The sequence below is a fragment of the Sylvia atricapilla genome, unplaced genomic scaffold (assembly GCF_009819655.1).
Source record: "Sylvia atricapilla isolate bSylAtr1 unplaced genomic scaffold, bSylAtr1.pri scaffold_178_arrow_ctg1, whole genome shotgun sequence".
Taxonomy (NCBI): Eukaryota; Metazoa; Chordata; class Aves; order Passeriformes; family Sylviidae; genus Sylvia; species Sylvia atricapilla.
The window spans coordinates 1-22647 of NW_027077107.1; the positions used below are offsets into that span (position 1 = coordinate 1).

Sequence of the window (22647 nt, forward strand, 5' to 3'; positions counted from 1 at the left end):
TGCGCCCGCTGCCCTGCCTGTGGGACGGGACATGAGGGGCCGTGGGAGAGGGCTGGGGATGCCCTGGTGACAGCTGAGCTGTCACTGGGCAGTGCTCACCTGAGCAAGAGCTGCGTCCCGGGCAGAGAGCAGGGCAGTGCCACGGCAGAGCTGGGCCTGGGCAGAGAGGTGGGGACAGGGACTCCTCGTCAGTGTCCGACACAGCCCCCAGCACCACCCACCGTGGCCGCAGTGCCACCGCTCACCTCCAGGCTGGCCACCCGGGCCGCCTGCGCCTGCATCTGCTCCCGCAGTCCCTGGCCCTCGGCGAGGAGCCGCTGGTTCTGCCAGGGGTGAAACAGGGCTGGGGTTCCCCGTGGCACTGCCTCACTGGGGCAGACCCCGGTGGCAGGCTCACCTCCTCCTGCAGACCCTCGGCCTGCGAGCACAGGTTGCGCTGCTCCTTCTCCTGGGGGAGGGCACGGCCATGAGTGGGCACCGTGTGACACCGCAGGTGACACCATGTGGCACCTCAGCTTAGCTCTCACCACGTGCCGTGCCTGCCGCCGAAGCTCGGCGTTCTCCTCCTCCAGCCGCTTCACCACGGCCTTCGTGTCGTCCAGCTCCTCGACGGCCACCCTGGCCTGTTCCAGCGCCTGGCGGCTGCTGCCGGGGGCAAACGGCGTTTCAGCGTTCCCAGGATACTGCTCCAGACCCGCGCCCGGGAGCCCCTCGGGAGCACCTCGCAGCTGTGCCTGGAGCTGCGCGATCTCCTCAGCCAGGGGGCGTTGAGCTCCTCGGCCTGCTCAGCATCCCGCTGCAGTTTGGTGTTCTGGGCCGCCAGCTGCGGGCACGGCTCCGCAGCCCGCGGCCTCGGCGCTGCCGGGGAGTCCCAGCGGTCCCGGGCTGCTCCTGGGAGCACGGCCAGGGAGGGCTGGGTGTCCCCGCAGCGGGCACTTACGAGGTGGCGATGTCTGTGCTGTCTCCCTGGAGCCGGGCAGATGCTGAGGGTGCCTGTCCGTTGTCCTCTGTGGGACGGGGCACAGCGGGCTGTTTGTGACCCCGTCGGGGCCACTCCGACTCCCTTTTCCCGCACCAACACCCACCCGCAGGCACCGGTCCAGCGTCACCGGCGGCCACGTCCTGCTCCTCGGCCCTGCACGGACGGAGCCGTGGGTCAGCACCGCTGACCGCTCCGGCCCGCCCCAGGCGCTGCCCCGTCTGGGCGCTGACCCGTCCTGCCGGCACGCCGCGATCCAGGCGCCCATGGCGGCGCGGAACCGGCTCCAGTCCAGCGCCGTGCCCGCGGCCGCGGGGTCCAGCGCCCGCCGCAGCGCCCGCAGCCGCCCGTCGTGCCCGCTGTGCCCCGTCATCGCGCCACGTACTCCACCACCCGCTGCGGCTGCACCATCCCTGCGGCGGGCGAGCGCTCAGGGCCGGCGGGGACCAGCCCCGGGGGAGTTCGGCCCCAAGGGGCTTGGCTACCTGTTCGCTCGGGGTCGCAGGCAGCGAAGGTGCAGTCCAGGGCAAACTCGTCCGAGCAGCCGCTCTCGGCAGGGGCTAAGGGGGGGACACGGGTTATGGAGGGGCCCGGCGCCTCACACCCCGCCCGCCCCGCTCCCTCATGGTCCCCGCACCTGGCAGGGCGACGACGGCGCCCGGGGTGAAGGGACCCTCCGCAGCCATCGCGTTCGGGGCTGTTCCGGTGCCGCCGCTGCCCCGGGGCACGGCCGGGGCCGGGGGTTTCCGGAGGGTCCCGGGAGCGTCGTGGGTCTGAGGGGGAGCCGGTGGGGGGGGCGGGAATCGCCTCACGGCGGGGAAAAGGGGCGGGGCCTCGCGCGAGCCGTTCCCGCTCGAGAACGGGGCGTGGCCACAGTGGAAAGGGGCGGGGCCGCGGGGAAGGGGCGGGGCCCGCCCTGTCCCGTCTCGGTTCCGTCTTTTCCAAAGGTTTTTATTGAAAGATAAAGCCCTCCGCGCGTCCCCCCACACACCACGCGGGCCCCCTCAGAGCCCCGCAGCAGCTTCTCATAGCGGGAGTCCAGGTTCCGGACCAGGAACATCGACAGCATCAGCAGGGAGCTGGGAGCAGAGAACATGATCAGCCCTCCCGGATCCCCTCGGATCTCTGACCCCCCCTCCCGGCCACCCTGAACCCCTCACGGGCCCTTCCGGGCACCCTGAATCCAGCCCCCTGGCTCCCCACGGAGCAGCCTTTTCACCCTCCCTGGCCCCTTCAGCTGCTGCCCAGCCCACCCAACCGATGGTCCCACAGTCTCCTGACCACCCCCAGGTCCCCCCTCAGCTCAGCCCCCCACCCAGGACATCCCCCCGACCTCCCCCAGGCCGATGCCTATGCAAACCCCCACGATGGTGACCAGGTTTCCAGCCAGCCAGCTTTGGACCTTCTCCTTGCAGCCCTGGGGTGACAACGAGGGGTCACCTGGAGCCCCTACAGAGCTCCAGGACCCCCTGATTCCCCCCTGCCTCACCCTGGGGAAGATGTCCTGGGGGTCAGCCGTGGGGCAGCGGCCGTGGGGGAACATCCACGGGGTGCTGTGGGTGCTGTTGGATGCCCTGAGGCAGGAGCAGGCGATGGTCCTATCCCTGTCCCTGGCGGTGTCATCGTGGTGGTCCCAGTCCTGGGGTCCTTTCCAGCCACAGCAGCCGAGCTGGGGGGGAGGGGGGGGGGCACGGGGTCAGTGTGGTGGCCGTAGGGTGGCTCTGGGGTCCTTTTGGGGAACCTCACCTGCTGCTGGACAGCGTCCCAGCTCTCGTGGTGGTCCCCAGGTGGTCCCTGCGCCGGGTACCCCCGGATCAGCTCCTCTGCGTAGGTGGCCACCTTTGTAGCCAGCTGGGGAGGAGGATGAGCACAGCATTGCCCCACGACCCAGGGGTCGCCCCCGACCCCCGGGGTCCTGCCCCCAGCCGCGGCTCCACCCCTGCACTCACAGCTGCACGCTGCGTGTATATGATGATGGCCACTGTGATCTGGGCAGTGAAGAGCAGCAGCAGGAACCCAAAATACTGTTGAGATAAACGTGAAAGGTGGGGGTCAGCCAGATCTGCTCCCCCGGCCCTCCCTGGCACCGGAGGCAGCTCAGATGGCCCCCCCGGTCCCTGCTGCTCCCCAAACACAGGATGTGGTGGCACCACGTGGCCCCGCGGTTACCCCAGGAAGTTGCAGCACGGCTGCCCCAACCCCCTCCCAGTTCCGTGACCCCCTTGCGACCCCCATGAGCCCCACAACTCACCAGCCCCAGCATGACCTTGACCTCCTTGAGGGCCCCCAGGCACCCCAGGAATCCCAGGAACATGGTGACGATGCCGACGCCAGAGAACCCATAAGACCAGACCCTCAGGCTGACCAGCGGTGACCTGAGGGACACGGTGTGTGGGGGGGTGGGGTCAGGGAACCCCCTAGCCCAGGGTGCCACACGTCTTGGGGTGCCCCACGTTTTGGGGATCCCTTACCCAGCACGGCGGCGAAGCTCTGTCGGTCGAAAAGCACCCAAAAGCTGAAGGCGAGGAGGAGGATGCCCAGGAACTGCGGGGGCCAGGGGGGTCCGGGTCAGGAAATGGGGGACCCCGAGTGCCCACAAACACTGCGAAACTGTTGGCCGCCCCCAGCTCCTCCCCGAGTCCCCTCAGGCCCAGGTTTCCCTCTGTCCCCCAAGTCCTCCCAGGCTGCAGGTCCCGCATTTCCCCCCTGCCCTCCCAGGTTGTCCGTCCCCTTCTCCCCGCTGCTCCCCAAGCCCCCCCACCAGCCCCACTCACGAAGAAGAAGAGGTTGAGGAGGAAGACGAAGCACTTGGTGCAGCCGAGGCAGCTTTTGGGGCTCATATCTGCACGGGGGCTACACACACGCTCAGAGCCCACCCCGAGCCCGAACCGCTCCCCGGGCCCCCGGTTGCCCCCGTGCCCCTGCGGCCGCTTCTCCCGCCCCGTCCGCCGCAGGAGGCACCGGAAGCTCTCGGGGGCGTCGCTCGGGGACCTCCGTGAACAACGGGGGCCGTGACCCCCGGTGCGACCCCGGGACCAGGGGGTGACCCCGGGGGTCCCGGGGGGCTGCGGGGGCGGGGCCGAGCCCTGGAGGGGGCGTGACCGAGCGGTGACTGACGGGCCAAGGGCGGGGCCAAGAAGGCGGTGACTGACGGGCCAATGGGCGGGGCCAAGAAGGCGGAGGAGGCGTGGCAATGGGCGGGGCCTCTGACAACAAGCGGCACCCGATCACGTGACGGGGGCGCCCCGACCCGCCCTCGCCGCCGGTGTCACGTGACGGCGGCGGGGGACCACGTGGTTCGGGCGCGATGGCGGCGGCGGCGGCTTCGGCCCAGCGGGGCGGGGGCGGCGGCGGCGGCGGCGGCGGCGGCGATCCCGGGGCCGGGCCTGGGGGCGGCTCCGGAGAGCCCGCCCCGCCCCCGGGGGGCGGTGGTGAGTGACGGGGGGAGCCGGCGGGACCCGCGGAGGGGCGCGGCCTGCACGGGCCGGGACCGGGGGGGGCGGCGGCGGCGGCCGGGGTCGGTGGCCGCTGCTCCCCGGTGAGCGCCCCGCTCTCCGCAGGGGCCTCCTCGGACCAGATCATGCAGACAGGGGCGATCTTGCTGCGGGCGTGAGTAGGGATGCGGGGACCGCCCGGAGAACGGGCGGGGCTGGAGGGGGACAAGGGGCGACTTGTAGGGCGCAGGGTGCGGGGGGAACTTGGGACCGGGAGGGGACCTGAGGAACACGAGGGGCTGCGGGTCAGGGATTGAGGACAAGGTGCGGGGGGCACTTAGGGTGCGGGGGACTTGGGGAGGAGGGGACACGGGGTGACTTGGGAGGGTACGGGATGGGGGGGACATAGTGGGGAGGCCTTGGGGTAAACAGGGGGGACTTGAGAGGATCCTGGGTCTTGGGGATGTGGGGGGGCAAGGGGGGCACTTGGGAAGGACGTAGGGGACTTGTGGGGATTCTGGGGGCCCTCAAAGCCCGGGGGGACACGGGGTGCGAGGGGGAACTTGGGAGTGAAGGGGGATTAGGGGACATGGGGAGGGACTTGAGAGGATCACAAGAGGCCACAGAGGGCACTTGGGGTCCATGGGGTGCTGGTGGGACATCTTGGGGGATTTGAGAGGAATCCTAGGGGACACAGGGTACAGGGGGCACTTGGGGTGCCGATGGGACACTTGGGGGGACTGAAGAGGGTCCTGAGAGTTGGGGTCCAGCTGGGACACAGGGAGACCCAGGCTTCAGGTGGGACACGGGGACGGGGACACACAGGGCTGGTGGGGGGACAGGGCAGGTGCCCAGCGTGCCGGGGGTCCCAGGTTCGTGCGGGACCGCGTGGAGCGCTGCGGGGACCCCCAGGCCGTGGCCCTGAGCGTGGCCGAGCTGGGCGAGCCCCAGCCCAGCAGCCCCGACACCAAACGCCTCAGCGAGTGCCTGCGGCGCATCGGCGACGAGCTCGACAGCAACATGGAGCTGCAGAGGTGGGTGGGTGGGTGGCTGACACTGTTTGGGGGGCATCTGTAGCGTCCCCGAGCCCGCCCTGACCGTGCCCACCGTCCCCTGCCCCAGGATGATCGAGCAGGTGGGCTGTGACGCCCCCAAAAAGCTGTTTTTCCGCGTGGCCAAGGAGATGTTTGCCGACGGCACCTTCAACTGGGGCCGCGTGGTCGCCCTGTTCTACTTTGCCTGCAAACTGGTGCTGAAGGTGGGTGTGAGGGTCCCCCAGAGGTGCTCCCCGGGGCCCCCTGAGCCCCTCTGAGCCCCCCCCGTCCCCTGCAGGCTCTCTGCACCAAGGTCCCCGAGCTGGTGCAGACGATCCTGCGCTGGACCATGGAGTATCTCCAGGAGCACGTGTTGGCCTGGATCCAGGCCCAGGGCGGATGGGTGAGACCCCAAAGCCCCCATTCCTCGGGGGGCCGAGCCCCTGATCTCTCTCTAACACCCCTTTGTACCCCAAAGCCCCCATTCCTCGGGGGCCGAGCCCCTGTTTGGGAATTGCCCCTCCCAAAACACCCCCTTTGACCCCAAACCCTCTCCTCTGTCCCGTTTCCCAACTCCCCTGAGTCTGGTTGTTCAGGAGGGAGGTTTGAGGACCCCCCAACACGTGGTGACCTTCCCCCTGCTGTGTCCCCTGTCCCCAGGAAGGGCTCCTGTCCCACTTTGGGACCCCCACCTGGCAGACCATCACCATCTTCGCCGCCGGCGTCCTCACGGCCTCGCTGACCATCTGGAAGATGTCGTAGACTGTCGGGGGGGGCCACGTTTTGTCCCCCCCCACCCCCGGGACCCCTCCCCGGACTGGCCCTGCCGGCAGGGATGGTGCTGACCCCCAGTGCCTTCCAGGGCCGGGAGGGTTTTTAACCAACAGGACTCACTCACCTGGATTTTGGGACGGTGGCTGAGCTGGGGGGACCCTCCTCTCCCTCCCCCAGCCCTTCCCATAAGTGTCTGGAGGCCACAGCTGGGATTTGGGGGGTGGGGGGTTTGAGGTGAATGGGGTGGGGACACCCCCGTTCCTCTCCCCGCGCCCCCCAGTCCCAGTGCTGGGCCTCCCTGGCCTCGCTTTGACCCCAGGACTTGTGGTGCTTTGAGTGGGGGGGATCCTGCGGTTGCGCCCCCCGATGTGGAGGTGGGTGGGGTGTCTCTGCGAGCCCCCCCAGAATGAGGTGGGGTGGTGGGGGGGAGGGTTACAGCCATGGCTGTAGGGTGAGTATTTATTGGGGGTCCCCACCCCCCAAAAAGGGCCCCCCCAGGTGCAATACCCCCCTCCCGGGGCGGAGGCTCTCAGGGTGGGGGGGCCACACTCCCCGTTTACGCCCCCTCAATCCCCGGTTTTGGAGGTCCCCCGTGTCCCCGAGGCGGGGGGGGTGGGGGGCAAAGTGACCCCTTCCCCCAACCCTCACGGTGCTCTCGGGGGTGACGTCACAGGGAACGCCCCCTCCCAAAAAATGGGTGGGCCCTGCCTTCCCCCCCCCACTGGTTCTCTCCACAGTGGTTTTTTTTTTTTCTTCTCTTTTTTTGTACCTTGGTTTTTGTATCTCGGGAATTTCCATGGAAATAAAAGGCAAACGCCACTTGTTGGGCGCGTCCCCGTCTCGCCCCCAAAGAGCTCGAGGAGCCCTCGGGGATGTCGCGGTGCGGATGGAAAAGCGGAGGGCAGGAATTGGGGGGGCAGCAGCGCTTTGTCTTTCGCTTTTGCCACTTTCCTGGGGGCTGCGGTTTGAGGGGGACCGGGACCCCCTCTCCCTTTTGTTTAACAACATCTCGGGGATTTGGGGCCTGGTTGAGGGGGGAAAAGGCGGGAGGGGTCTTTCCCGGGGAAATGTCATCCCTGCCCTCGCCCGCAGGGACAGGGGGATGTTTGGGGTCAGTAGGGCTTGAAAACGCGTGTGAGGGGGTCCCGATGCCGGGGTTCACTGGGCAGTGTTGGGGTCCCACATCTGGGCCCTCCTCCCCGGGGCAGCGCAAAGGGATTTTGTCCCTCCGGAGCCAGCGCCAAAGGGGCTCGGGGCTGGCTTTGGGGCGGCGGTCCCCCCCTTCTCCCCGGACTCCCGTCTCAGCTCCAGCGGAGCCGAGCGCCCCTGGAGCTGCGGGGGAATGAGGGATGAGAAGGGCACCGCTGTGGGGCTCCCAGTTCCAACCAGTCTCCCCAGTTCCTGAGCGGCGGAAACGCGGAATCAGCGCTTCCCCGGGGCCAAGTTCCTCTTTCATGGTCCCGGCGCTGAGTCAGCTCCTTCCGCGCCCCATAACCCATTCAACTCCCATTAACGGGGCCTCAGACCTCGCAGAACACGCCAAAAAACACCGATGGAGCTGCTCCCCAACCCCCGGGCAGGCTCCCTGTGCCCCCCAACCCAGCAGGGGACTGGGGCTCTCCCCGGCCGCCCCCACAAGACCACTCATGGGGGGGCACAAACGTGGGGTCGCAGACCCCACCCCACCCCCCCGAAAATCCTGCCAGTCATGCTGACTGTGGGACCGTGTGACAAACAAGAGACAAAGGCCAAGGCCACCCCGGCGCTTCCGGAGGGGACAAAGCGGGGGGGCGTCCCCTTGTCCCCGCCCAGCGGGCACGGGCTATAAAAGCCTCGCCGGAGGTTGAACGGCCACAGCCGCGTTCTCGCTTCAACAGTGCTTGAACGGAACCGGCTGCTCCCGGCCCTTCGTCCGTCCATCCGCCGATCCATCCGTCTGTCCGTCGGTCCCGTCCCGCCATGGACTCCCAGATCCGCCAGAACTACCATCGCGACTGCGAGGCCGCCATAAACCGCATGGCCAACATGGAGCTCTACGCCTCCTACGTCTACCTCTCCATGGTAGGGGGGCTCGGGAACCTCGGCCCCGGGGTTGGGGGTTCCCCCCTTGCTGCACCCCAAAACCCACTTCTGTCGCACCCCGGCGCCGGTGGGTGCAGCACCGCCCGGGAGTACGGAATCCGAGGAATTTGGGGACGCCCCCCGACCTCTCCTCCCTCCTCTCTCTCTCCCCCAGGGGTTTTACTTCGAGAGGGACGACGTGGCCCTGTCGCGGCTGTCCCGGTTTTTCCTGGAGCAGTCGCGGGAGGAGCGGGAACACGCCGAGGGGCTCCTGCGCTTCCAGACGCGCCGCGGGGGCCGCGTTCTCCTGCAGGACATCAAGGTGTGTGCTGCGGGGAAAGGGGCTGTGGGTGGGGAGACGGTTGGCCTGGGGACACCAGGCCCCTCGGGGTGACGGTCCGTGCCCCGCAGAAGCCGGAGCGGGACACCTGGGGCTCGGCGCTGGAGGCGGTGGAGGCGGCGCTGCAGCTGGAGAAGTCGGTGAACCAGGCGCTGCTGGACCTGCACGGCCTGGCCTCCGAGAAGGGGGATCCCCACGTGAGTGGTGCTCTGGCTTTGCCCCTCCTGCCTTCTCAAGGGTCTGATATCCAAGCACGCTCCCAAGTTCCTCCCTTTTCCCACGCCGGTGCCTTGGGACCACCCCTGGGACCTCTCCCAGGGCTCCCTGAAATCACCGGCTGCTCCTGGGGGGTCCCTCACCTCCCACGACCCTCCCTAATCTCCCCTTGTCCCACAGCTCTGTGACTTCCTGGAGTCCCACTACCTGGACGAGCAGGTGAAGGCCATCAAGGCGCTTGGGGACCATGCCACCAACCTGCGGCGCCTGACGGGCGGGGCCGGGCCCGGGGGGGCCCCTGCCGGCCTCGGCGAGTACCTGTTCGACCGTCTGAGCTTGGAGGAGCGCAGCTGAACCTCCACGGGCAGCCCCCAGGACCACCCCCTCCTCCTGGGCCCCCCAGACCCTTGTAACTCCCCTGCCCCATTCAAGGGGGCCCTGCCTGCTGGGGTCCTCCCAGCACGATTCCAATAAAGGGTCTGTCTTAGCCTCCATTTGCCTCCTCTGTATTTGCTGTCCCCTCCCCAAAGCAGAGGGGACACCAGGAGCTGGGGTGGGGTCAGTGGGGCCTGGGGTGGGAGGTGGCATGGCCCCTTCACAGATGGGCAACAACTGGCAAATTTTGAGGAATTTTAGGTGTTGCTGAGCATGTTCTGCCCCTGTAATGAGGTCTGAGGAAAGTAGATCGGTCTCTTTTAGCACGGGAAGGAGAGCCTTCCACTTCAGTGTCTGGGGTCTAGTTTAGAGGTCGGACCTGGGTGTGCTCAGCCAGCGAGAGCTCTAGTTCCTGGCAGCTTTTGTCTGGGAGAAATCCTCCAACATTCGCAATTTCAGGAGGCAAAATCCCATTTTCACGTTTGAAGTGCAAACACGTTTTTTGCCAGAAGTGCCTGGTTGTGAATGATGGCCCCCTTCCCCAGAAAGGAAAGCTTTCCACCCTACGGTCTTGGCAGAAGTGGAGAGAAGAAGATCAGGGCACAGCCTCTGACAACAAGACACTGGGGGACTGAGTTTTGTTTCCAATGTGAAGTCCCAGTGCCTGTGGGTGAGAATGGGCTGTCACCTCCTAAAATTTGGAACAGAACAGGATTTCTCCCAGACCAAGTCTGCCAGCAACTAGGGTCCGTCTGCTCTTGGAATGCCGAATGCAGAGTCCTGTGCCATTTGTAATCTTAGAAGGCTGAAGCCCACTCCTGGCAACAGGACACAAACTCTGTCCATGGGAAACAAAACTCACCTGCCCAGGTCTTCTGAGGTCATTTTGAGGAAGGAACAAAACCCCCACACATTCAAAAGACTTCCTAGAGCTTTATTCATTTACCCAAGCAATCCTGAGCTAGATGGAAACGTGCATCTCCCTGCGTTCCTTGTACCACGGCTTAGCCAGGGAGAAGATCCCAGTTCAGGCTCCGGTTTTCTCTCTAACCCATCCCAGGGGCTACCAGTTCCCGCTGCAGAACAGAACCAGCACCCAGCCAGCATCTCCCCAGTCCTGGCACATCAGTGGCACTTACAAGAGCACACCAGGCTGGCAGCAAACTGCCCGAAGGGAACTCAGCCCTAAACCCTTCAAAACTCTCCCAGTAGCTTTGCCAGGGAGCAGGCTCAGCACCAAAGACACTAGCCTCAGGAAGTCAGTGTCATTGACTACAGCCCAAAGGAGCAAAGAGCCTCTCAAGGAGGAGCTCAGCAATGCCCCTCAGCACTGCTGCCCCAAGATCACCTACAGGGACTGAGATCCAGCACCAGGGACCCTGAGGCTTGCCCACCCTGCAGAGCCGCACAGCAGCTGGGAATGCCCTGTCCCAGCCCAGCCCTGGAGAGCCTCCCCCAGAACTGGGAGTTCCTGCGGGTGCGTCCACCAGCAGGCAAAGAGGCTCCGGCTGTGCTGGGACAGGGCCCAGGTCGGACAGTTATGTGCAATAAACAGGCTCACACAACTCCTACTGCGGGAACAGCTGGGCTCAGCCTCCCCCTGGATTTCACCCAAAGCCTGGCCAGGGCTTCAGGAGCAATGCAGGAGCTGCCTTTGGCCCTGCTCCTCCCAACAAGGCCACAGGACTGACCTCAGGGCCCCGTCTGGCCTCTGAACATGGAAAGGTCAAGCCACGTTTCACTGATGAGCACAGATCTAGAACACTAAGGGTCCTGGCTATTGCACTACTGAGGGGATACAAACACAACATCTCGTTTTAACCTCCATCTCCAGGACAAACTGGGCTCAGGACCTGTTGCTCAGGCTTCGGGGCTTCACAAGTCACAGCAAACTCACAGATACCCGAGCATTTACACCTCTGATGCTGAAGGTCCTGGAGCCATTCTGGCTGCACTGCATTTACAATCCAACTGCAGCAATTCTGCTCTGCATCATGCTCTGAAAATGCCTGGAAGGAATCAGGTGAAAGCGCCTGGAAACCATGAAAATCTACTGAGACTATCATTCAAACACTTCTCTCAGACATCCAGCTCAAGGAAGTATTCCAACTGAAGAACACCCTAAAGGAGCTGCTTTCCTAAAGGAAACCCCACCACTGGCAATGCCGGACCACAGCGCAGGGCACCTTGGAGTCCCCAGCTACTGAGGGAGCTAGAACAAAATGTTCCTGGGAAAACCCTAGGAGGAAAGTCAAGTTCAGCTATTTACTGCACGAAAACAACACCAAACAAACCACTCTGGAGCACCCAATAGCAGCTCTGGCTAAAACTCCAGTGGGAATTCTCCTTTGGGTTGAGTCTAAACCACCTCGGCCCCTAGGGATTGCAAAGACAAACCCAAATAAACAAGTCCCTCTCCTACCAAGAAAAGCAGGAACAAAGAAACAAGAGAGCACTGATGCAAACAGCTCCAGGAACACCTCCTGCAGACTGTCACCTTCCTGTCCGCCTTTTCTGTAAGGCTGAAAGCTAAGCAGAAGCTGAACGTAAAACTTACAGAGTCATTGATTACAGCAGCCTCAAAAGCAGCACGAAGAGAAACAAACAGGCAAAAAAGGGGACAACACCAAACCAGCCTCACAAACAGGGACTTAGCAAGCTGCAGCTCACAGAAACTCCCCAGAATCCGTCCTCCCCTCAACTGCAAAAACACCAAGGCTCAGCATAATTTTGATTTATAGAAGAGCTTATCAAGAAATTTTTCCAGCACGAGGCAAAATTCCCCACGTTCCCTCTACCTGAACCATAGGAAGTCACAAGCATGAAAGAAAACCGCCTCAGATCACACATCAATAAAATCCCTAATTCAGCACCAAAACAAGCCCAAACCAAGCTAAAATAAAGCAACATTCACGTCCCAAACCCATAGAGGAAAAGGTCTCGGGATTCTGAAACGAACTCCGACTGATGCACGGAACAACAGCCCCTCAGCGCCACCTGTTACCACCCACCACAGAACAAGCAGTCCAATTGATCAGAACTTATAGAAAAATAAGCAGACACGTTCTTACCGCACGAAGGCAGCCGAGAAAAACCACACACCCTCACACACAGACCGAAGAGCTCCCGCAGAGCAGCGGCCCCTTCCAGGAGCCTTTTGAACCCCCGCCCGGCCCGTGATGGGCGGGCTCGCTGAGGCATCGGCAGCGCTGGTTGGACACCGCGCCCCGGGAACCGGCCGAGAACCGCCCCGGCCCCGCCCCGGCCCCGCCCCGGGAACCGCCCCGGGAACCGCCCCGGGAACCGCCCCGGGAACCGCCCCGGGAACCGCCCCGGGAACCGCCCCGGGAACCGCCCCGGGAACCGCCCCGGGAACCGCCCTGGGAACCGCCCCGGGAACCGCCCCGGGAACCGCCCCGGGAACCGCCCCGCCCCAGTGCCCCCCGGCCCCGATCCTGGCCCGGATCACCCCCCGGCCCCGATCCTGGCCCGGATCACCCCCCGGCCGCGATCCCCCGATCCCCCCCGGCCCCTCTCCCCCGGTACCGGCCCGGCCTCCGCCTCGGCCCCAGACCGGCCCCGCTCCGGTGGTCGGTTTCTGTTCGGTTTGTGTCTGAGAAGTGGGATCTGTGCTGGAGCGCTGCTGTTGGGGAAAAAAGAAAATCTGCTCCAGGGATCTGCGATGAAAAACTAAGTTGCAAGGAAGGGGAGTGTTTATGGACTGTCTCCGTAGCTCCCCGTAATTCTGGGTGTTTGGATTTAGTCTGGGATTGCCAGCTAAGTCATAAACAAGCCGGTTCCTGAACTCTCAGTGGGTATTTGAAACGCTTCTACAGAAAGACAAGTTAGCAATGATTCTAAAGGAAAAATTGTAAATGAAGGATAATGATTTCTGGGGAATTTCCTTAGGAATTATGAACCTCACACATACGGAATTTAGGAGGTGGAATCCCAGTTTCAGCCTTGGGCACCTGCGGGAGAAGATACCAGATTAGATAAGATTTCCTCATCCATAGCAGGGAAAGCCCGGAGCCCCAGCGGCTCAGGTGCAATGAACTGTCCAGGGAATGAGCAGCAAGTCCCCGATCGCCCCCGCCCTCACACTCGGGGTGGCGGCAGCTGCAGGGGAGAGCTGTCACAGGGCGGTGAGGGGACACACGGCCCCAGGTGTCACCTGTCAGGATGATGAGGGGACAGAGCAGCCCCAGGTGTGACCTGTCAGGATGGTGAGGGGACACACGGCCCCAGGTGTGAGCTGTCACAGGACGGTGAGGGGACACACGGCCCCAGGTGTGACCTGTCACAGGGCGGTGAGGGGACACACGGCCCCAGGTGTCACCTGTCAGGATGATGAGGGGACACACAGCCCCAGGTGTAATCTGTAAAGGATGGTGAGGGGACACACGGCCCCAGGTGTGACCTGTCACAGGACGGTGAGGGGACACACGGCCCCAGGTGTCACCTGTCAGGATGATGAGGGGACACACAGCCCCAGGTGTAATCTGTAAAGGATGGTGAGGGGACACACGGCCCCAGGTGTGAGCTGTCAGGATGGTGAGGGGACACACGGCCCCAGGTGTAATCTGTAAAGGATGATGAGGGGACACACGGCCCCAGGTGTGACCTGTCAGGATGATGAGGGGACACACAGCCCCAGGTGTAATCTGTAAAGGATGATGAGGGGACACACAGCCCCAGGTGTGACCTGTCACAGGATGGTGTGGGGACAGAGCAGCCCCAGGTGTGACCTGTCAGGATGATGAGGGGACACACAGCCCCAGGTGCAATCTGTAAAGGATGATGAGGGGACACACAGCCCCAGGTGTAATCTGTAAAGGATGGTGAGGGGACACACAGCCCCAGGTGTGACCTGTCACAGGACGGTGAGGGGACACACGGCCCCAGGTGTCACCTGTCAGGATGATGAGGGGACACACAGCCCCAGGTGTGACCTGTCAGGATGGTGAGGGGACAGAGCAGCCCCAGGTGTGACCTGTCAGGATGATGAGGGGACACACAGCCCCAGGTGTGATCTGTAAAGGATGATGAGGGGACAGAGCAGCCCCAGGTGTGACCTGTCAGGATGATGAGGGGACAGAGCAGCCCCAGGTGTAATCTGTAAAGGATGGTGAGGGGCAGTCCCTGCTGGGGACGGTTTAACAGGGGAGCCTGAACTCATTTTGGCATTGAGCTGTGGGAGGAGAGGAGCTTTACTGTGTTCCTGCGTGTGTTTTGTGGAGTGATGGTGAGATTATTTTGCTGCATTTGAGAGAACATGTGCAGGTGGAAATATTGCTTTGGGACGTGGTGAGAAACAAGCCTTCGTGACAAGTGACAGGTAGGATAGTGTGAGACTATGGGGGGCCTTTTCTTCTTTCCCTTTTCGGCTTTGTGTTGTGAATTTCTCCCCGGTGCTCCCAGAAGAAAAAGAGGTTGTGAAGATGAAAGGAGTTCAACTTGATTGAAGAAATTCCTGTTCTGTTATTGCTAGAGTTCAAACTGCGTAGAATCCTTCCTGACTTGGAATTTTACTAAATAGAAGTACTTAGATCTGTTTTTCAGTTAATATCGTATGCTTTGGTGGTATGTAGTGTTTTGTTAGGTTTTTTATATTATTTATTATGCATAATTTGCTTTTTGAGTGAAAATAACTTTATGGGTGAGTTTGTCTGTATTTGGAGAAGAACTAATTTAAATAGAATTTTGTATAGACTTGGGGCATGTTATTGGGGTTTTGTTTATTTTATGTAGGCATTTAGATTGGGTTGGACCATTTTTTTCTGTTTAGTGGTCTTAAGGTGTTTTTAAATAATTTATTGTGTTGCTCTATTTTGCTGGTAGGTGGTGTATGATGAGGAATTTGGTGTATTTATTTCATGTTTGGGTTCCTAATTTCTATGTTAATTAGATTGTTTTTGAACTGAGTTTTGGTTTTGAATTTTTTTTTGGTGGGGTATTATGTTTTCCAAGGGTACGTTTTCTAAGGTTTATGATGTTGTAATTGGCTGTGGTGTGAGAAATAGTGGAGGCTTTTATCATGGTGAGTGTGTACTGTTTGTTTTGGTGGGTTTGAGACAGTGTGATGTAGTTCATTTTTAGGGTCTCCTAATACTTATAATTGGATTGTTGTTTTTGTGTTATAGGGATTTACTAATTTGGCTTGTTGGACAACATTGTATCTTCTATAGCTACAGATAATTTAGGAGATGTTGTTTGTAGCTAAATGGATCTTTTGGCTTTCTGTGTATTTATAGGTGGTATTTTTGATGGTTTTGAGGCATTATAGGTTTATTCAGTTAGGAATAATTTTTTTTGGTATTGTTAATTTAAGTATGTTTGTGGGATTTTTTTATTTTTGTAGTTTGGTTTCTTTGGTCTTGTGTAGTTCGATTTGTTTGTTCTTGTGGTGGTTTATGGTAAATTTGGGAGGAAACTTTTGTGTGGAGTTCTTTGGGAAGTAAACCCAAATGGTTTCTTTCTTTTAAATTGCTTTGGCAAAGAACTTTCTTGGAGAAAAGCGGAAGAATCTATTTATTTAACAAACAAAATGTGCACAGGCATAAAGATTGAACAGCATGAAATAATTCAACTTGCTGTTTTGAAGTGTGATGGTAAATTCAGAAAGTCCTTGCTGTGGGTTGTAGCTCCACTCCTTTGGTTTCTTATCAGCTCTTCTGGTGTTGATAAAATGCTGAGGTCCACGCCCAGTGGGCTGCAGGTGCCAGCTCTCGGTACTCCTCTGGGTTTTTGAGTGTGTAGCAGGTTGAATTAGTCAAAAGAAAAAGGACAAAAAAAAACAGTCCAGAGGACTTCTCTGCCCCAAATAGCTGGAACTAACTAAGAGGAAAGCAGCTCTCTGTGCTGCAGTCTGTCTGTGCTTGAGCTGAATATACTGGAGAAGGAATACACAGGAGTGAGCACTGTTTTCTTAACACAAACTATGAACTTTGCCTTTCCTTGCCTTGCTCTCAAGATCAGCCTGAAAGGTACAGAAGGCATTTTTGAAGTAGTTATTTTACGTGTTTGAGGGGTTTTGGCACTTAAAACATTTGTTTTGGAGAAAGTTTGCTTGGGGTGCTTGGAGTTTTAGGTTAGTTTAATTGTTTTGTTTTGTTTTTTTGTTTTTTTTTTTTCCCTTCTTTTTTTTTTTTTTAATTAGGTGTTTTTAGGTTTTATTGCGGTTAAAAGTTGTGACTTTTTTGTTACGTTAGTAATAGAAAGTAGGCTTTGATTTTCTATGTAGTGATGGGATTGGTGTGTATGGTGCACTATTCCAGCTGGTAGAGGGGTCTGCCGCTTGGGACCCAGAGAGCCACAACCACCCCCAAAAGATGTCTCACTAAAAACAGCTTCTTGGGGGGCTCAGGGTGCTCCTCAGCTGGCAGAGGGGCTTCTCAGCAGGAGGGCAGAGCAGTGATTTTTCAGCTCAGTGATCTCAGCTCCTGCCCTTGTGAGTTTGCCCCTCTTTTAGCCGGCCGTGATGAGAGAGAGAGAGAGAAGGTCTCGTGTGGAATTTCTGCAGGTGGTAACTTTACTGCAAAGGTACCGGTGAAAGGAGTCCAGGGACAAGGTACCCTCTGCCAACCAGGAAACCCAGAGGTTTTTATGGGACACCAGAGTGGGAGGAAAAGAATACAAAACCAATCAATTGTAACAGATCTACGTAAGATTCCGAGGGGGCTTGTGGGTCTCCGGACAGGTCGCCCTGACTAAAAAGTTTGTCTTTTGTCTTAGGGGCTCTGGGGGAAGTTGCATAATTCTTTCTTAACTCCTCAGCCTGGCTCCCTCCAGGGCAAAGCAGCTGGGGCTCCGCCCACCCCCACAGTGCACTAGTCTTGACTAAGGGATTAAAATTCTGTGGTTTGGATGTGTGAGGTTAGTGAATTGATGTAGTTCAAAAGGCATGGGTTTTTTCACTTCTTATTTTGTTGGAGGCAGGTCTTCAAGTTGGAGAGGTCCTGGGTATATTTTGGAGTTTTTTTGAGGGGAATGGGCATGGGATTATTTTTATTATATTTAGTGGTTGGATTATGAGGAATAAGAGTTAAGGTTTTTTGGTGGCCTCTTTTTGTTTTGTTTTCTAAAACTCATGTATTTGTGTGCGGTTCGAAAATCGATGTGTTTGGATTAGGGGTAGTACTGTTTCTGGTGCAGCTAGCAGCATCCATCAGCAGGATGGATGGACAGGACAGCAGATTTCTGTTCCTGTGTGTTTCAGGTGGTCCATTGTATTACACAGAGACCCCCTCACTGACCAGCCGGCAGATCTGCTGAGATCATGCATCAATGTTTGGATTTCTTTATGGTACCTGACCGAGAGACAGGAGCCTGGTGACACGAGGAATTTCCATGAGGGCGAGGCGGCCTTCTTCGGCACCCGGAGGCGTGGATGTGCATCCCCAGACGTCCGAGAGATAAGTGGAGGGCTCCGGCTCACGGAGGGGATGAAATCAGGGTGCCAGGGCAGGGGCCACCGGGAAGGGTTTTTGGGTCGGGTTTGGAGTTGGGGATGTCCAAGATGTGACACCTCAGGCTACAGAGAGGGAAAATCTCATTTTTGATCCCTGTGCTGAGGTGAGCAGGGCAGAGCAGTCCTGGCGTGTGTCGTGTCACTTGTCTGTTGTGCCCTCTGTGTGTTTTGTCTTTCATGTCTTATCCCTTCGCCCTTCGAGGGCCTTATCAAAACCCTGGCATCGCTCTCAGCATCTCTGGTCTCTGCGTTCCTCGGCCAGGTGCCTTTGACTCGGCTGCTCAGACACGCACCAGAATCCATCTCTCTTCACAAGCATCCGGTCTGGTGCCTTTTCGGGTCTTGTTCTGAGCTGTGTCCACAGCTGTGCACTGCCACGGTCCATTCTGGAGGATTAGGTCTTTTAGGAATGCAAAGATAGGTAGAGGATTCTGACCATAGCATTCTCGGGCATCCATCTCCTTGGTTCTTGGGATAATCATCCCATTGTCATCTTCTTGCTGCAGGGTTCTCTGAGCCTGGTCAGCTCACCCTCAGTCTTACCTCGGTCACCTCATCCCGAGTTCTCTTGGTCGTTCCTCTTGCCAAGAGATTTCTGTCCCTGTTGTGTCCCCTCGTTTGTCCTGCTCTGTGTCACGGGTGTCTGTGTGTGTTTGGCCCGGAGCTGCTCTGCCTTGCTGCTCAGTCTGGGTGTAGGGATAATAGGGCAAGGCCCGGGGAGTTGGAATTTGTGACGTAGGGTGTAGCTGGCCTGTCGAGGGTATTCCCAGGTTGCCACGAGATGTCTGGAGCTGTCAAGTTACCCTGCAGCACTTTGACCTGTGTCCTAACTTTCTTTCAGATGCAGCTGGATGCATTCCCTGGCAGAGCAGCCCCATCCTGGGTGCGGGGGCTCCCCCGAGAAGGTCAGTCACCGTTTGCGTTTGCACGGGAGGTGTAAATGGTGGTTATGTTACAGCGCTGTTCTTTGTCTTTGTTTTAGGAGGAGAAGCCGGATATCAGCACTCAAGATGCAGTGGGCACAGTGAGCAGTGGTGGGTGGACAGAAGCAGTTGCTGTTGCTCCTGCCCCACTCGCTGGTGGAACTCTAAGCCTCCGTTATTGTGTGTTTTAGGCTGTGCAGTCACCTGACGCCGCACTACAGACCCGGTTCGCCTGGCTCGTGAGCCCTCCGGGAGCATTTCAGGACTCTGAGGAAGCCTTGATCTTCTCCATTTGAAGGCACCATCCAGCCAGGCTCGTATAATGGCCGAACGGTTGGGGTTAGGATTCGGGGAGGTTGGGGAGGAGGAGCGAGGGTCCCCTGGAGTTTCAGCAATGCCACGTCACCTTGTCCGCTCTTCACCCAGGCACACCCTGTGACGTCGGCGTTGGCCTCTGGGCGCAGCCGAAGCACGGGGCCCGAGGACCTGGGAACGCTTAGGAGATGGTGAGTAGCAGAATTGCTGCTTTTTGGCCGATGTGCCGCTAAGATCACGCATTCATGTTGGGTCATCTTTGTTGTAGCTGACTGAGACGGCAGCCCGGTGACACGAGGAATTTCCCTGAGGGCGAGGCGGCCTTCTTCGGCACCCAGCGTGGATTTGCATCCCCAGACGTCCGAGAGATAAGTGGAGGGCTCCGGCTCACGGAGGGGATGAAATCAGGGTGCCAGGGCAGGGGCCACCGGGAAGGGTTTTTGGGTCGGGTTTGGAGTTGGGGGTGTCCAAGATGCGACACCTCAGGCTACAGGAAGGGAAAGTCTCTTTTTTGATCCCTGTGCTGCGGTGAGCAGGGCAGAGCAGTCCTGGCGTGTGTCGTGTCCCTTGTCTGTTGTGCCCTCTGTGTGTTTTGTCTTCCAAGCGTTTTCCCTTTGCCCTTCGAGGGCCTTATCAAAACCCCGGCATCGCTCTCAGCATCTCTGGTCTCTGCGTTCCTCGGCCAGGTGCCTTTGACTCGGCTGCTCAGGCACGCACCAGAATCCATCTCTCTTCACAAGCATCCGGTCTGGTGCCTTTTCGCGTCTTGTTCTGAGCTGTGTCCACAGCTGTGCACTGCCACGGTCCATTCTGGAGGATTAAGTCTTGTAGGAATGCAAAGATAGGTAGAGCATTCTGACCTTAAGATTCTCGGGCATCCATCTTCGTGTTTCTTGCGATAATCATCCCATTGTCATCTTCTTGCTGCAGGATTCTCTGAGCCTGGTCAGCTCACCCTCAGTCTTACCTCGGTCACCTCATCCCGAGTTCTCTTGGTCATTTCTCTTGCCAAGAGATTTCTGTCCCCGTTGTGTCCCCTCGTTTGTCCTGCCCTGTGTCACGGGTGTCTGTGTGTGTTTGGGCCGGAGCTGCTCTGCCTTGCTGCTCAGTCTGGATGTAGGGATAATAGGGCAAGGCCCGGGGAGTTGGAATTTGTGACGTAGGGTGTAGCTGGCCCGTGGAGGGTGTTCCCAGGTTGCCACGAGATGTCTGGAGCTGTCAAGTTACTCTGCAGCACTTTGACCTGTGTCCTAACTTTCTCTCAGATGCAGCTGGATAAAATCCATGGCAGAGCAGCCCCATCCTGGGTGTGGGGGCTCCCCCGAGAAGGTCAGTCACCGTTTGTGTTTGCACGGGAGGTGTAAATGGTGGCCATGTTACAGCACTGGTTTTTGTCTTTGTTTTTAGGAGGTAAAGCCGGATATCATCTCTCAAGATGCGGTGGGCACGGTGAGCAGTGGTGGGTGGACAGAAGCAGTTGCTATTGCTCCTGCCTCACTCGCTGGTGGAACTCTAAGCCTCCGTTATTGTGTGTTTTAGGCTGTGCAGTCACCTGACGCCACACTACAGACCTGGTTCACCTGGCTCGTGAGCCCTCCGGGAGCATTTCAGGACTCTGAGGAAGCCTTGATCTTCTCCATTTGAAGGCACCATCCAGCCAGGCTCGTATAATGGCCGAACGGTTGGGGTTAGGATTCGGGGAGGTTGGGGAGGAGGAGCGAGGGTCCCCTGGAGTTTCAGCAATGCCACGTCACCTTGTCCGCTCTTCACCCAGGCACACCCTGTGACGTCGGCGTTGGCCTCTGGGCGCGGCCGAAGCACGGGGCCGAGGACCCGGGCATCGTTAGGAGATGGTGAGTAGCAGAATTGCTGCTTTTTGGCCGATGTGCCGCTAAGATCGCGCATTCATGTTGGGTCATCTTTGTTGTAGCTGACTGAGACGGCAGCCCGGTGACACCAGGAATTTCCCTGAGGGTGAGGCGGCCTTCTTCGGCACCCGGAGGCGTGGATTTGCATCCCCAGACGTCCGAGAGATAAGTGGAGGGCTCCGGCTCACGGAGGGGATGAAATCAGGGTGCCAGGGCAGGGGCCACCGGGAAAGGTTTTTGGGTCGGGTTTGGAGTTGAGGATGTCCAAGATGTGACACCTCAGGCTACAGGAAGGGAAAGTCTCATTTTTGATCCCTGTGCTGCGGTGAGCAGGGCAGAGCAGTCCTGGCGTGTGTCGTGTCCCTTGTCTGTTGTGCCCTCTGTGTGTTTTGTCTTTCATGTCTTATCCCTTCGCCCTTCGAGGGTCTTATCAAAACCCTGGCATCGCTCTCAGCATCTCTGGTCTCTGCGTTCCTCGGCCAGGTGCCTTTGGCTCGGCTGCTCAGACACGCACCAGAATCCATCTCTGTTCACAAGCATCCGGTCTGGTGCCTTTTCGGGTCTTGTTCTGAGCTGTGTCCACAGCTGTGCACTGCCACGGTCCATTCTGGAGGATTAGGTCTTTTAGGAATGCAAAGATAGGTAGAGCATTCTGACCTTAAGATTCTCGGGCATCCATCTTCGTGTTTCTTGCGATAATCATCCCGTTGTCATCTTCTTGCTGCAGGGTTCTCTGAGCCTGGTCAGCTCACCCTCAGTCTTACCTCGGTCGTCTCATCCCGAGTTCTCTTGGTCGTTTCTCTTGCCAAGAGATTTCTGTCCCTGTTGTGTCCCCTCGTTTGTCCTGCCCTGTGTCACGGGTGTCTGTGTGTGTTTGGGCCGGAGCTGCTCTGCCTTGCTGCTCAGTCTGGATGTAGGGATAATAGGGTAAGGCCCGGGGAGTTGGAATTTGTGACGTAGGGTGTAGCTGGCCTGTCGAGGGTATTCCCAGGTTGCCACAATGTAGCTGGAGCTGTCAAGTTACCCTGCAGCATATTGGCTTTTGTCTGTATTTTCTTTCAGATGCAGAGGGATAAAATTCCTGACAGAGCACACCCCCCCCACCCCGGGACCAGACACCTGGGCCTGACACAGCTCCCCTCTGAGGGTACTTGTGGAAATGAGTAGGTTTGTCCTGGAGATTTAAAATTTTTTTTTATATTTTTAAGCTTTCTACTAGGTTTTAATCATCAACTTTGTTAAAATTAATAGTTTGCAATAAGTCATATTGTCAGCGTTTTCTTCGTGAAAACATGAGGGGCTGGTAAGTTACAGGCTTCAAAGACAGCAGTTTTTTAATAGCTGTGAGATTTATATCTTGTTTTTGAGACTCTCTGTTGGATAACTGTGTGGTTAAGTCTTATTTTGAAGTTAGCTGCTTCAATAATGAATTTATACTGCAAATACCCTCTAATGTCAGAAGGTTAAAGCACCGACACCAGCATGCCACCTCCTTAACTTTTAGCAGCAAAAATTGATCTTTACAAAACTAAAAACTTCATTTTTAAGACATAACTTCATAGGGGACAGGTCTCCCCAGGAGCTGTGTGGGGCGGTGCTGGGGGAAGAAAAACAGGGTCAGGAATGTGTGGGGCAGAGTTGGGGAGAAAAGAGGGGTTAGAAAATCTATGGGACTGGAATGGGGTCAGGATGTGGGGCACGATTGCGATCTGTGGGGCAGGGAATGTGTGGGAATGATGTGGGAATGACTGGGGTCACTCAGGGTTACACCTGGGGTCACTCGGGGTCACACCGGGGGTCACCTGGGGTCACACCAGGGGTCAGACCTGGTAAAAGGTCAAGGAGGTCAAAGGTCAAA

General features: G+C 58.6%; 3 protein-coding genes and 1 long non-coding RNA gene across 4 annotated transcripts; 3 read left to right on the forward strand and 1 right to left on the reverse strand.

The window, feature by feature from the left end:
• Nucleotides 1–2282: 2282 nt before the first annotated feature.
• On the reverse strand, nt 2283–4037 carry CD37 (CD37 molecule). Its single transcript, XM_066340272.1, has 7 exons — nt 3754–4037; nt 3450–3523; nt 3231–3354; nt 2929–3003; nt 2726–2830; nt 2469–2648; nt 2283–2396 (listed from the first exon to the last, which is right to left on the reverse strand). The coding sequence occupies exons 1-7, from the start codon at nt 3817–3819 to the stop codon at nt 2283–2285; spliced, it is 738 nt and encodes a 245-aa protein (XP_066196369.1). The 5' UTR covers nt 3820–4037.
• Nucleotides 4038–4269: 232 nt separating this feature from the next.
• Nucleotides 4270–7043, forward strand: BAX (BCL2 associated X, apoptosis regulator). Its single transcript, XM_066340274.1, has 6 exons — nt 4270–4410; nt 4540–4588; nt 5286–5447; nt 5536–5671; nt 5746–5850; nt 6108–7043. The coding sequence occupies exons 1-6, from the start codon at nt 4287–4289 to the stop codon at nt 6207–6209; spliced, it is 678 nt and encodes a 225-aa protein (XP_066196371.1). The 5' UTR covers nt 4270–4286; the 3' UTR covers nt 6210–7043.
• Nucleotides 7044–8051: 1008 nt separating this feature from the next.
• Nucleotides 8052–9332, forward strand: LOC136374886 (ferritin heavy chain A-like). Its single transcript, XM_066340271.1, has 4 exons — nt 8052–8282; nt 8458–8604; nt 8694–8819; nt 9019–9332. Exons 1-4 carry the CDS (start codon nt 8181–8183, stop codon nt 9190–9192), a joined length of 549 nt encoding a protein of 182 aa, XP_066196368.1. The 5' UTR covers nt 8052–8180; the 3' UTR covers nt 9193–9332.
• Nucleotides 9333–18935: 9603 nt separating this feature from the next.
• LOC136374889 (uncharacterized) lies at nt 18936–19417 on the forward strand. The gene is made up of 2 exons (XR_010746006.1): nt 18936–19112; nt 19190–19417. It is a non-coding gene; the product is annotated as an uncharacterized lncRNA (long non-coding RNA).
• Nucleotides 19418–22647: the final 3230 nt, after the last annotated feature.

Bases quoted from the DNA above. Each gene is read 5' to 3' on its own strand.
- CD37 (XM_066340272.1), bottom strand. From the start codon at position 3,819: ATGAGCCCCAAAAGCTGCCTCGGCTGCACCAAGTGCTTCGTCTTCCTC. The intron at 3,004-3,230 runs GTGAGTTGTGGG...TTATCTCAACAG, and splicing joins TCAAGGTCATGCTGGGGCTG to TATTTTGGGTTCCTGCTGCT. The intron at 2,649-2,725 runs GTGAGGTTCCCC...CCTCCCCCCCAG, and splicing joins GGGACGCTGTCCAGCAGCAG to CTCGGCTGCTGTGGCTGGAA.
- LOC136374886 (XM_066340271.1), top strand. From the start codon at position 8,181: ATGGACTCCCAGATCCGCCAGAACTACCATCGCGACTGCGAGGCCGCC. The intron at 8,283-8,457 runs GTAGGGGGGCTC...TCTCTCCCCCAG, and splicing joins CCTACGTCTACCTCTCCATG to GGGTTTTACTTCGAGAGGGA. The intron at 8,605-8,693 runs GTGTGTGCTGCG...CGTGCCCCGCAG, and splicing joins TTCTCCTGCAGGACATCAAG to AAGCCGGAGCGGGACACCTG.
- BAX (XM_066340274.1), top strand. From the start codon at position 4,287: ATGGCGGCGGCGGCGGCTTCGGCCCAGCGGGGCGGGGGCGGCGGCGGC. The intron at 4,411-4,539 runs GTGAGTGACGGG...CGCTCTCCGCAG, and splicing joins CCCGCCCCCGGGGGGCGGTG to GGGCCTCCTCGGACCAGATC. The intron at 5,672-5,745 runs GTGGGTGTGAGG...CGTCCCCTGCAG, and splicing joins CCTGCAAACTGGTGCTGAAG to GCTCTCTGCACCAAGGTCCC.